Raw genomic sequence first — 13,528 nt, 5'->3', positions numbered from 1 at the left:
ATAATGAAAAATGCCTTTTTAGGAGGCCATTTTATGGAAAATGTTAAGACTATTTTTCCTCCTCTGTGCTAATGTTTTCCTGTATCCGGTTTTTAAAATATAATCTCTTTAGAAGTCTTTATTATAAATGTATTTATGTTTTGGTGACTTAAGGTTCTTTTGAAATTGTGTGAAAATGTCACTGTTTTATTTGGTCACAAGGATTTTCCAGCTCTATTCCTGCACTCCTGATATGGCTTGTTCTATATATTGGATTTAGAGTTATATTTTCTCAAAATGAGAAAGAAAGGTCAAGAAACCAAGATGTTAAGAATTAGACAGGGTAGCTTAAAAGCCCAGAATAACCTAATTTTTATTCATTAACAATAGTTTAGACATTCTTGTTTCTGTGGATTCTTCTCTGAAATGAGTTCCATGCTTATGACTTAGCCAGTCAGGTAAAAATCTGAGACATTTTCGACATGACAGAAGATAAGCCACAGTGTACTATGTTAACTATTATTTTCATCATATTAGCCATTATTTTCTTATTTCATCGCTGAAAGTCACTGGTTAAAACAAAACAGGATAAAATTGAGCTAATCTAGCCAACTGTTGAAGTTTCCCCACTCAATACATAGATTCATCTAATCACCCAAGCAGGTATGAACAGTACGTACTCACCTGTTGCTAATATGTGGGTCTGGCACATGGATGACCATTGTATTATGTTTGTTGAGTAGATTTTTGGACCTTTGCCATGAATATCTTTCAAAGCTTTGAAAGATAAATACCTTTAAGCCTATGGTACAGCACTATGGGAAAGAGGATTACTTTGAAAAGAGTGATTGACTATACCCAAAGGATTATGTGTAATGGATTACAGTTGAATTGGAGAAATGTCTTGTTTAATCTGTATAAGAACAGAGGTCACAGGCTTCTCAGTAATGGATTGATTATGCTGGGAAAGGAAATATGTAACTGAGAGCATTTGTGTCCAAGAAGACCTTTATAATTGGAATGGGGATTTGAATATAAGATGAAGTATATTAGGGCTAAATGTCAATTATTGTACTTGAGTCCAAAGAGTCACGTGTTGAAGTACTGCTCAGAAATACCTGTTGAGTCATGAGTGTGTTAACGAGAATCACATCTAACAAATGAAGTAGAAACACGTCCAGCGTTCCCAAGGCCAGCTCTGCAGAACTGGAAGGTGAGCTGCATTATCTAGTTGTAGAGCTGAGTTCTTCACCCTGAACAACGTTTCTGTTAACTTAAACTACCTGCCTAGTGATAGCCACTCTAGAATGAATTCCACAGGAGATGAAGAGGTCAACGGAAACCCAAATCCTTAAATAGACGTACTGGTTTTAGCTCGTGAAGAGATCTGTCTCTGCTCTTGATATGCCTGGGCTGAGAAAACACTGGTAAAGCAGTGTCTACAAATGAGTATGACTGCTCTCATGAGACACATGCCAGTCATGTGCCTGTTTAATGTTCTATTTAGTGTATGTTATGCCTTTCTAGGAGAATTGGTATTATAATCACCAAGAAGCCTAAGTCATTTACTAATCATGCCTGTCTTAAAGAAAAAACACCTTCCCTCAAAAATACCTCCCAGCGCAGGTCCAAGATGGTGGCATAAGAGGCTGAGCTCACCCCCTTGTCATGAACACACCAATATTTAGAGCAGTTACTCCTGAGAGACAACGGAGGATGAACTGAACAGCTTCTGCACAGCAAACGAGAGAGCGTGACAGCACAGAGAAGGTTGGGGATCTGCAAGAGCTCTCCTGGAGCTGACGGACTCTCTAGGACCAGAGGAACTGGTGAGCACCATTGCTTACACTCCCCTGGACAAGATGGACCCAAAGAGGCCCACACTGGGACATATTGTAATTAAAATGGCAACAGTTAAAGACAAAGAGACAATCCTGAAGGCAGCAAGAGGAAAACAATGAGTTATGTACAAAGGAGACCCCATAGGCTATCAGCTGAGTTCTCAGCAGCAACTTTATAGGCCGGAAAGGAGAGGTGGACATCTTCATAGTGCTAAAAAAAGGAAACTACAACTGAGAATAATTTACCCAAAAGGTTGTCATTCAGAATTGAAAGAGAGAGAAAGAGTTTATGAGACAGCAAAAAGTGAAGGAGTTTATCACCATTAAATCGTCTTTACAAGAAATGTTAAAGGGTCTTTTTTGTGTAGAAAAGGGAAGGCCATAACCAGAAATAAGAACATATAGAAAAGAGAAAAATCTCACTGATAAAGGCAAATATGTAATAAACACAGTGAATCAATCACTTAAAACCGAATATGAAGGTGAAAAGCAAGAGTAGCAAAATTAACTGTAACTACAGTAGTCAGGGATACAGAAAACAAAAAAATGTAAAATATGATGTAAAAAACAAGCACGGGTGAGCGAGTGAAAACAGTGCTTTTAGAATGGGTTTGAACTTAAACACTTATCAGCTTAAAATAGACTGCTTTAGCTATAGATGCATATACAAGAACCTCATGGTAGCCACAAACAAAAAACACACACGACAAATAAACAGAAAGAAACCCAAAGAAATCCAGCAATTCAAAAGGAAAGAGATCAAGAAAAGAAGAAAGCAACAAAGAAGAACAGCAAAAACAACCCCAAATAATTAACAAAATGGAAATTCACATATTATCAATAATTACTTTAAATGTAAATGGACTAAACACTTCAATCAAAAGATAGTGTGGCTGAATGAATTGAAAAACTACACCCATCTATATGATGCCTACAAGAGACTCACTGTCTATGAAACACATACAGACTGAAAGTGAAGGGATGGAAAAAGATATTCATCCCATGCATACAGAAATGAATAGAAAGCTGGGGTAGCAATGCTTGTATCAGACTAAATAGACTTTAAAACAAATAATGTAAAATGAGACAAAGGAGGACATTACATAATGATAAAGTGATCAATTCAAGAGGAGGATATAATAATTGCATATATTTATGCCCCCAACATAGGAGCATCTAGGTATATAAAGCAAATACTAATGGAAATAAAGGCAGAAATTCACAGTAATACAGTAATAGTTGGGAGACTTTAATACCACAATTACCCCTCCTAAGAGGCACTAGAACCAACATACCTGATGGTTGGCTTCAGACCACACCAGAGCACGACATAACCACCTTCACAAACAAAATACCAAAGGGCAGACTCAGCTAGCACCAGAGCCCTATTAAAGTAACTCCCACTCCATGGGGTCAGCCTCTGCAAAATTGGAAGTATCACACTACCCGATATCAAACTATACTGCAAAGCTATAGTAATGAAAACGGCATGGTACTGGCATAAAAACAGACATGTAGATCAATGGAACAGAGTAGAAAGCCCAGAAATAAACCTATACCTATTTGGTCAATTAATCTATGACAAAGGAGGCAAGAACATACAGTGGGGTAAAGACAGTCTATTCAATCAATGGTGTTGGGAAAACTGGAGAGATCCATGCAAAAGAATGAAATTGGATCACTTTCTTACACCTTATACAAGAATAAATTCAAAACGGATTAAAGACTTAAATGTAAGACCCCCAAACCACAAACTCCTAGAAGAAAACAAAGGCAGTAAACTCTCTGACACTCCTCTTAGTATTATTCTTTTTGATATGTCTCCTCAGGCAAGGGAAACAAAGGAAAATTAAGCTAATGGGACTACATCAAAATAATAAGTTTTCACACAGCAAAAGAAACCATCAACAAAATAGAAAGACAACCTATTGAGTGAGAAAAGATATTTGCGAATGATATATCGATAAGGGGTTAATACCCAAAATACTGGGGGTGCCAAAAAAAACATGTATACAAGTGGACACTTTGGTCAACATTGCTCAAGCAGTAGTTTGCCATAATCAGAAGTGTCTGGATGCTGATGGTAACCACTTTGAGCACCTCTTGTAATTACAGAAGTCAAACATGACTTGTATTCCTCTTTTTTTTAATATTTTTATTGGGGTGACAATTGTTAGTAAAATTACATAGATTTCAGGTGTACAATTCTGTATTACATCATCTATAAATCCCATTGTGTGTTCACCACCCAGAGTCAGTTCTCCTTCCATCACCGTATATTTGATCGTATTCATCTTTTGTTATTAGTATATATTGAGTATGAAAATTTTAATACAGTTTTTCTTTCTTAAAATGTGTATACTTTTTTGGCACCCTCTGTATATAAGTAACTCATACAACTTAGTACCAAAAAGACAAACAATGTGATTAAAAAATGGGGAGAGGACCTGAATAGACATTTCTCCAAAGAGGACATACAGATGTCCAACAGACATATGGAAAGATGATCAACATCACTAATCATCAGAGAAATGCTAATTAAAACCACAATGAGATACCACCTCACACCAGTCAGAATGGCTGTCATGAATAAATCAACAAACAACAAGTGTTGGCCAGGGTGCAATAAAAAGGGAATCCTGGTGCACTGTTGGTGAGATTGCAAATTGGTGCAGCCATTATGGAAAACAGTATGGAGATTCCTCAAAAAATTAAAAATAGAACTACCTTCTGACCCAGCAATGTCACTTCTGGGTATTGATCCAAAGAAATCCAAAACAGTAATTTGAAAAGATATATGAACCCCTATGTTTACTGCAGCACTATTCACAATAGCCAAGATATGGAAGCAACCTAAGTGCCCATCAATAGATGATTGGATAAAGAAGAGGTGGTACATATACACAATGGAATACTAGTTGGCCATAAAAAAAGAATAAAATCTTGCCATCTGCAACAACATGGATGGACGTAGAGGGTATTATGCTGAGTGAAATAAGTCAGACAAAGACAAATACCATATGACCTTACTTATATGTGGAATCCAAAACACTAAATAAACTTACAAACAAAACAGTAACAAACTCATAGATACATGGAACAAACTGATGGCTGCCACATGGGAAGAGGGCTGGATGGATGGGTGAAAAGGGGGAAGGGATTAAGAAGTACAAATGGGTATTTACAAAATAGTCATGGGGATGTAAAGTACAGCACAGGGAATATAGTCAATAATATTTTAATAAATGTATAGTGCCAGGTGGGTACTAGTCTTGTTGGGAGGATTGTCTTGTGAGTTATATAAATGTCTAATCATTAAGCTGTACACCTGAAACTAATATCATATTGACTGTTAACAGTAATTGAAAAATAAGAGTGATTACCAAAAGGTCAACAAAGACTCTTCATTGAAGGAACTAAGGGATTTAGTGAAGAACTAATGAAGTTTTGTTTTATATTCTAAATGAAGAATAGATTTATTAGGAAGTGATTAGTATAGTTAGACAATGTCCATCAAAAAGGTTATTTTTATACCTCTACTTTTCTAAAAAGAAGACCTCCCCCCACCCCAGATCGCTCAACACACAGTCATGCATGTCTGGAACGTCATTCTGTTTTACGCTATTGGTTTACATGGATGATTCCTTCCGCCTCTCCCTTCTAAAGTCTCATGATGAAAACCAGCACACAATGTCAGAGCACAGGAAAGATAAATTCTAACAGGCTTTTGTTACCTTTTCTTCTGAGTCCCCTGGTTGACAGGTAATTACTCCATCTCTTGATCCTCCAGCAAATGTTGCCTTACAATTTGCGAGCCACTGTTGTCAGAAAAAGACACGTTCAATTCAGTCATGTCCCGAGAACATTTTATCATCAATTCTGTCAGGGAAAATTAAGTGTCTAATCACAGTAAAATAAAACAAGAAGCTGCACTGGCTTCTTGAAAAATCATTCTCTTTGGTTAAAGATGAACCATTTGAAATTAAAATATGTTTACATGGGTTCAGGGATGTTCATTTAAAAATATAATTTCAACATTGTGATACATCACCCTGAAGAATGGTTTCACCAGACCATTCCTAATTTATGTATAACTTAAACCAAATTCATATATGTTAGAAACCTTTCATATGATTGAAACTGGGTGATAGGCCCAACACTTCCTCACAGGCTGGGTGATTCTGGACAGTGTAACCTGACTCATGCAACACCTACCTCTGTGTCATGTGGAGAAGGCTTCTGAGGGGGCAAGTCTACTTCAGTGTCAGAAAGGCTATTATCGTAGCTCTTTAGAGATCCTGACAGGCTTAAGTATCTGGATAGTAACTAATCCAGATGTGAAAAGGGCCCTTTGGGCAGGAAACAATAAGCACAGGAGAACTGAAATTCACACCTGACTGAGGAAGACTGGTTCATTCACCACCCAGAATGAAAGGATTACTTTTATTAACTCATGACTGAGAAGCTGGAAAACAATGGCAGGTTAAAGAGCTACAGAGTAGAAAACAATGGGAATTGTTACAGAACTCTTGCCCTTGGGACAGGTCATGAGAAGATCAATAACAGCAAAACCCAGGAAGGTTACCATGAATGTCTTCTATGTCTGAGGCACTGTGCCGGGCAGTTTCCATGTCTTATTTCTATTTAAAGGCCATATTGTATGGTGGTTTCAATACAATTCTCTTCCCTTCTAGCTAATGAGGACAATGATAGCAACTTCTAGGGGAGTTGTGACCATTAAATGGTTTAATGTAAGAGATTTCACTCGTATCAGGTTGTTGGACAGACAGAAAGAATGTAGGAAATGACAGCTGTTATTACTATTTATAATTGTTATATTACAAAAATTCTGCAAGTTAATTATCACTGTCTTAGAGATGATCAATCTGAGATGAGAGGAGGTAAGTACCTTATCCAAAGTCACTAACCCTTATGTAGACGAACTGTGGTTTAAACCAGAGTCCATCAGACTTCAAAATCCATGCCCTTTCTATAGTGCCTTGCATGTTATAGGAAGTGTGTCATAGATATTACACAGTTATTTGTCCTAAATCAGGGGTTTTTGGCTCACTTCTAACATTTCTCAATGTAGATCTAGAAGAAAAGAGTAAAGAGCAGGAGCTGAGCCAAGAGAAGAGGGACAGGCAGAAACAGCTCCTCACAGTGGTTAAAAGGAGAACAGAGATGAGATCCATCTTGGATCACCATGGGTGAGGCTAACAATGGAAGGAAGTAATTAACAATTTTAAATCTCCAGGAAAAGAAAAGTTACAACACTGCTAAAGGGACATCAAGCAGACATCCACCTTTCCCAATTTCTTGGTTGGCAAATTATGGGGCTAAATATGAAAGCGAAAAACTTTCTCCTTTATAGATGTCATTTGCATATAATCCACACCAGGGACAGCTCTACCCTGATTAAGCTGGGCATGTAATCCCTAACAGGAATAGGTGAAGTCTGTCTTCTCCTAGAAGTGCCTCTCTTAGGATAGTGACAAGCCTCCCAGGGGTCCCAGTATGGGGTCACTGGGGTTTAACGGAATGTGGACACACAGACCCACACAGCTTACTGAGAGAGTAGCCTCTTTTCTGTTGTTGTACGTATCCAGGTATTCTTGCAGTTCTAACACACTGAACTTGAGCTTGTCCAGAAGTCCACAAGAAAGGAGCTAAAGACAGGAAAATAATTTGTGTTAAAACAACTAGAGAGACACCGGGATAAAGGCATAGCTACACAGATAGAAAAGAGAAGCATCCTTAAGAGTGAGGTAAAGTGGGTGGCAGTGGTATCCATTGTCACAAGCTGTGCAATTTGTATTTTTTTTTTCCACTATCAACTGCAATTGTATGCTAGCTTGCCAACCCAAATCTCCTATGGAAATGTCTGTTTTGCCCATATCAGTGTAGACAGACAAATCTTAACAAGTACTGCACAGATCACATAAAGATATGCACGAACACTAGTATCTTCATCCAGTAATACTCCTAGAAGTGTGAAGACAGACCTCCAAAGAGACTTTCAAACTGATTTTGTACTTAATCTGTACTTTAAGTCATTTAAGATAGAATGATTTTGCAGGCTGTACGAGGTCTGACAATTAAGTTCGCAAACTCATCCTAGAAAACGTGCTACGTGCCTTATTGCTGAATATCACTACAGTCACCTTCGAAGTACTCCCCTTGGGAAGCTATGTACTGATGCCAGCGCCTAGTCCACCCTTCAAAGCAATTTTGGAACTCTTTTTCTGGAATGGCCATCAGAGCTGTCATCTTGATGTCCTGAATGCCATTAAAATGTCTTCCTTTCAATATTTCCTTTAACTTCGGGTAAAGAAAGAAGTCATTGGGGGCCAGATCAGGTGAGTAGGGAGGGTGTTCCAATACAGTTATTTGTTAACTGGCTACAAACTCCCTCACAGACAGTGCCGTGTGAGCTGGTGTATTGTCGTGATGCAAGAGCCATGAATTGTTGGTGAAAAGTTCAGGTCATTTAATTTTTTCACGTAGCCTTTTTAGCACTTCCAAATAATAAACTTGGTTAACTTTTTGTCCAGTTGGTACAAATTCACAATGAATAATTCCTCTGACATCAAAAAAGGTTAGCAACATCGTTGCAACAAGTTTGAGAACTTAATTGTCACACATCTATACCTTGCTGCCAGACAGCCAATCACCAATCAAAATTCTTGGAAAGACTGACTCTTCAGAGACTTAAAATCAAAGCACATCACCATTGGTTGCAAATCTCAGCAGTCACTGAGCATGTGAGGTAGTTGAGTGATCCACAGGGGACCTAAAGGGCGGTAACACACCCCTGCACTCAGATGGCTCGCCAGTCTTGCAGGGTTAGAGTTATGTTCATAAAGTCACGACTCAGAGTTAGCTAGAGGCTGCTTAATCACCCTCTAATCTCATAGTTGGCCGTCAGTGTCTCCCTGAGACTTGGGGGTACGGAGTATGAGGACATGTTGTCTCTGGAGGCCGACCTGGCTGGCAGCCTGGTATCGTGGGCACTGGCTAGGTCAGCCCTGGAGGGCGGGCTCACCATACAGCTGTCAGTCATCGGAGAGGGGTGGCTTTCCCGCGATTCTCTGAGACAACTCGCCTTGGCCTGGGCTGTTACCATGGACGGTACCATCCTCACTGTATCCACTGGGCCTTTGGGGGTCGCATCCCAACCCAGCGCTGCTCACGAACGTGAGTGCCTCTCAAACAAACCACAACACGAGCTTCCCGGGGTCCACCCCGCAGCCGGGCAGGCGTGGGCCCACCGCAGCCTGGGACACTCACGGTCTCAGCGTCCACAAACAGGGTGGGGCACTCGGAGCAGGACGTGAGCATCTGCGAGGAGCTGACGAACTTGGAGCCGATCCCCCGCAGGTTGTCTCCAAGGTAACTGGCCGCGTCACAGGTCAGGAAGCAGAACCTTTTCTGAATATTCTGAAAGGCAAAATAATTCCCGTTTGTAAAGGCCGAGCTTTAACGTAGAGACTAGAAAAAACGATTTTAAAAATCTTTATAAAAACACCGAATGAGTATAGGTCTTCAATGTGTGTGTATATATGTGTGTGTGTGTGGGGGGGGGAGTGAGGGAGAGATGCGAGTAGAGTGAATATTTGCTTGAAATAACCACGCAGTGCGCAGTTTCTTCCTAGACTGTCATTTCCCAACGTGGGGGTGCTCATATATTTATTTAAATGCGGCTTTTCTCTTTGCTGACGGGCAATGTTGATCAGCAAATGAGTCCTCCCAGCGTGTCTGTCACATCAATAAGTTATAAGGTTACTTCAATGGGAGTGAGACAAAAAAGGTCCCGAGATGGAACTCCTTTCTGTGCCAAAGGGCACAGTTCCCCGAGACAAAGCACTGAAATGTGCCATTTGAGCTTTTGAAGAGTGAAAGAGTAAATGCCACATGGGACCTAGACTATCTCCCCAGAGAGCACATCTGATCAAGTGTCTAACTGTCCTATGGCTTTTATACATCAGCCCATTAATCCTCACAAGCAATGGGGCTAAGAGAGGTTCAGTGACTCCCTTGGCGTCATACAACTAGTAAGTGACAGCGTAAGGATGAGCCTCACTCCATAGTTCACATTCCTCCTGAAACCTGTAATATTTCCTGAAAGTTCCTGTGTCGGCCTGAGGAAAACCCAAACAAACTCAGGTGGAGTCTGGTTCACTGTGCCCGGGTCAGTGCCCAAATGAATACATTTTTAGCCCCCAAATACCCAACACAGATCCTTAACCAAAATAATAAAATATTCAATCAGAAAATGGTTCCAGCCCTGACACTGGCCTTCCCCAAGGAGATGTCCTGGCTATTGAGTTCTAGAATCTCATCCATGAGAAATCCACCCTGCCCTGTGGTGGGGGAATTAGCATGCCCCCAAACTGCAGCAGGTTCTTTGTAAGTTATGCTAGAAAAAAGACAACAACATTGCATGGTATTTATTTTTTATATCTGAGAATCTTGGTATAATGTATAACATACATCTTTATGGTGTTATGTTAGTTTTACATGTGAACAAACAAAACCCCCCAAACTCTGACAGAATATTAGAGCTGAAAGGAATGGGAAATGCCATGTCTAGTGTCACACAGTCGAGTGGCAGAGCTGGGAGTGGGATTAGGTCCCCCAAATAGTTTGAGGTTCTTTCTAATCTTACCTACGGATGAGGTGAGGTCTGGGTTTATTTTTTATTCTATTGAGAAGCTAGATCTGCCAGGGACATTACAGCCACATAGGCAGGTGATATTTAAGGGACAGGAACTCAGTTTTGTCCTCCCTGACTTCCATATGAACACATCCTGTAATTTGGTGGCTTTGTGCGATACAATGATGATATTCTAACAGGAGCATCAGGAAGGAAATACAGTGAGTGAGACACTCCGAAAGATGTCCATTCTGGGCCATTAGAAACCATTTCTTTGTTTTTAAAGCCAAACTATTTTTGCAATTACCTCCTCTCTCCCCTTTCCAAAATCCACCCAGATACAGGGGACTGTGATATTCAGACTCACAGGAAAATAGTAAACAGACATGACGAGATGACGAGGACGTGGCAAGAGATTAATAGACTACATGTCTGAAATGTATTTCGTTTCCAGCGTGTTTTATTAATACCTACTTTGCCACTATTATTGCTCTCAATCATATGGCATCTGAGAACGTTCTTAAGGCTAAATGTAATATTAAAAACCCAAACAGAAAGCACACATTCGTATTATTATTATTGCAGACAAGCTCCACAGGGATTGATCTAATACACTGATGGGAAAAAAAAAAATCCAAACCTAAATGTGTCCTCCACAGCCCAGCCCTACCTCCCAGGTCATGTTACAACCAATGGCACTGAATCAGATGCTGTATATTTAAAATTTCCATGAACAAAAAAAGGTTTCCGTTCATTCTTCCTACATTTACTGAGCACCTATTTTGTGCTAGCAGGGGTACCAGCTGCCAGGGAGTCAAGGTAAGACACTGGTACCTGCCCTCTCCAAGGTAGACAGACACTGAGACAAGTAATTCTAACTGTGACAAGTATAACAGATGCAACTGCAGTGTGCTGGGGACCCCAGGGGATGGGGAAAGGAGAGAGGAGTAAAGGAAGGCTTCACTCGCTGAAGTGACACCCTATATGGGACTTGCATGTAATTGGGAGGACAGTCGAGGGACAAGAGGAGATGACCCCTCTCCACAGAGGGAAAAGTATTGCTCAGGACTACAAAATTGAGCCTGAATAGTCTAGTAACTACAGTAAGAAAAAATTACCATGACAGCCAAACTTAAATATTCACTAGTAACCATTATTTAAAATAGACTTTAGAACATTCTAAATAAGACATTGCTCTTGAATCCTTAACAATGAAATTGACCTTAAATGGTAGCTTTCTGGTAGTTTGTTCTTAAACTTCAATCTGTTTTAATGTTAGAGTGATTCTAACATTAATTTTTATCTTTCGGCAGCCAATTGTTTTCTGTCTTCAGCCGGAGAGCCCCTCCAGCCCCCAGCTAATCCCAGACACAACCTTAGTTCCTCCACTCAGCCTTCTAATAGGTTTCACTAAAAGTAAATTGCAAAACTTGAGAGAGAGCAGCACCAGTAACACTCAGGGAGAACCCAGGCCTGTTGGTTTGTCATTCCCTGACATGGGTCAGAAGAAGGGCCTCGAGGTGGAAAAACAGAGTTTACTTTTCTATTACCTAAATGAAAGCTCCCTGAATTTGAAATTATTGAAGGCAGATGATCCCAGTGTTTTCACTTTTTATATAATTCCTTATTTTCTTGCCTTTCCCGTCTGCCACGGCTCTTCCTGAAGGTGGCTAGAGGGCCACTCTCAATCCAACCAAATCTTTGTCCCTCTATCATGATATACTCAACAGAACTCCACCTCTCAAGAAGTCCTACAGGATTCTAACTTGTCTGTCCATTTAGTCATCCACCATTCAAATCTATTCAAAGTTGGAACTACGTTGTTCTTTTCTATTTTTTCCGCTTGTATTATCAGTGGCAGCTGTTTTCTGCGTTATTAAAAGTAAAGTTTAGAAAAATGCTTTTCTGAAAATACTTCAAGAAAAGCATTTTCATTGTAGGAAAATAGGAACTTGGAAGAAAGTAAAAAGAAAATAAAAGGTACCCATAATCTAATGACTGCGAGTAAACGACAATGAAACACTAGTGTATAATCGTCACTATTTTCTAGGCATTAAAAAGAAAAAGGAGCAGTGTTGTACATATTCTTTTTAAAACTAATTTTCTCTTAAACTATAAGGTAACCATATTTCCACGTCAGTAAATCTTCACTTATAACCTCATCCTTGGACCAAGTATTATTCCCAGCAGTGCCATTTTCAGTCACTATCTGCTTCAAACAGAGCACACAGGGCCAGTTAACTCCCATGATGCTGACTGTCTTTGAGTCTCTTCCTAACACGGCATGCTTCTCTCTCCTTCTGCTGCCTCCCTGCCTGCCAACATTTGATGAAATTTGGACGGTAAAAGGTTAGAGCACGACATAGAAACAGACAGGAATTTGCACGACCAAAGACAGGCAAGTATACAAATCAACTTTTAACCAGAAATCGGAAATTGAGTTCCCTTCGTCTCTCTAGTTCTATAATTGTTACGTGTGCTTGGGGATAACGGGAAATCTGAAGGCGTCCACACACACAGCTGTGTGTACAACATGCCCCACTCAAGTGCCGAGCTGAGGGGCTGAAATCCAGCCTGCCATCTGCTGCCCATACCCGGTACTGCAACCCTCTGAGTGTGTGTGAGGGGTGACATTGGTTTCCAGTTTGCAAGACCCTGTATGGACTAGCCAGGCTGTGGTTCATGCAAGGGAAGAAAAAAGAAAAAAGAAAAAAAAAGACTTTTGATCTGTTCAGAAGCCGCTAAGAAGAGTAAGCAAGGGTTCATAACTACGGCTGGCACATTTAAGGAATTCGTGGGGTGGGACAGAGACAAAAGACAAGGAAAGGCAAAACAAATAATGAAGAAAAAAGAGATGCAGTAGAGGTCTCGGAGGCAAGCAGAGATGGAGGAGAGACTTGGCAGAGGCTGCACTTAATGGTCCTGATGTCATGGTGGCCCGGGATTCATGGCATCAACAAGGCCAGAATGGCAGAAGTGCACGGGACATCACAGCAGCCTAAGTCACCTGAGGGCAGCGTCTTCACAGCAGCAGTTTGAGAAGGTTGAACAG

At 40.3% G+C, this 13,528-nt stretch overlaps 1 protein-coding gene across 7 annotated transcripts in view; it reads right to left on the bottom strand.

The window, feature by feature from the left end:
- The window catches only part of FRY (FRY microtubule binding protein), a 439,561-nt gene that overhangs the window by 25,326 nt on the left and 400,707 nt on the right, over positions 1 to 13,528 (bottom strand). For 6 of the 7 annotated variants that reach the window (XM_074330087.1, XM_019749603.2, XM_019749609.2 and 3 more), the window contains 3 exons: positions 9,111 to 9,260; positions 7,391 to 7,489; positions 5,555 to 5,638 (listed from right to left, as the gene is read on the bottom strand). In XM_074330087.1, coding sequence (XP_074186188.1) covers positions 5,555 to 5,638; positions 7,391 to 7,489; positions 9,111 to 9,260 — 333 coding nt within the window. Of the gene's footprint in view, positions 1 to 5,554; positions 5,639 to 7,390; positions 7,490 to 9,110; positions 9,261 to 10,259; positions 13,497 to 13,528 lie in introns of those variants that run through there. The other variant, XM_074330088.1, reaches the window with a different exon arrangement.

Source organism: Rhinolophus sinicus, linkage group LG04 (assembly GCF_036562045.2).
Source record: "Rhinolophus sinicus isolate RSC01 linkage group LG04, ASM3656204v1, whole genome shotgun sequence".
Classification (NCBI taxonomy): Eukaryota; Metazoa; Chordata; class Mammalia; order Chiroptera; family Rhinolophidae; genus Rhinolophus; species Rhinolophus sinicus.
This window is presented reverse-complemented; position numbering and strand designations above follow the sequence as displayed.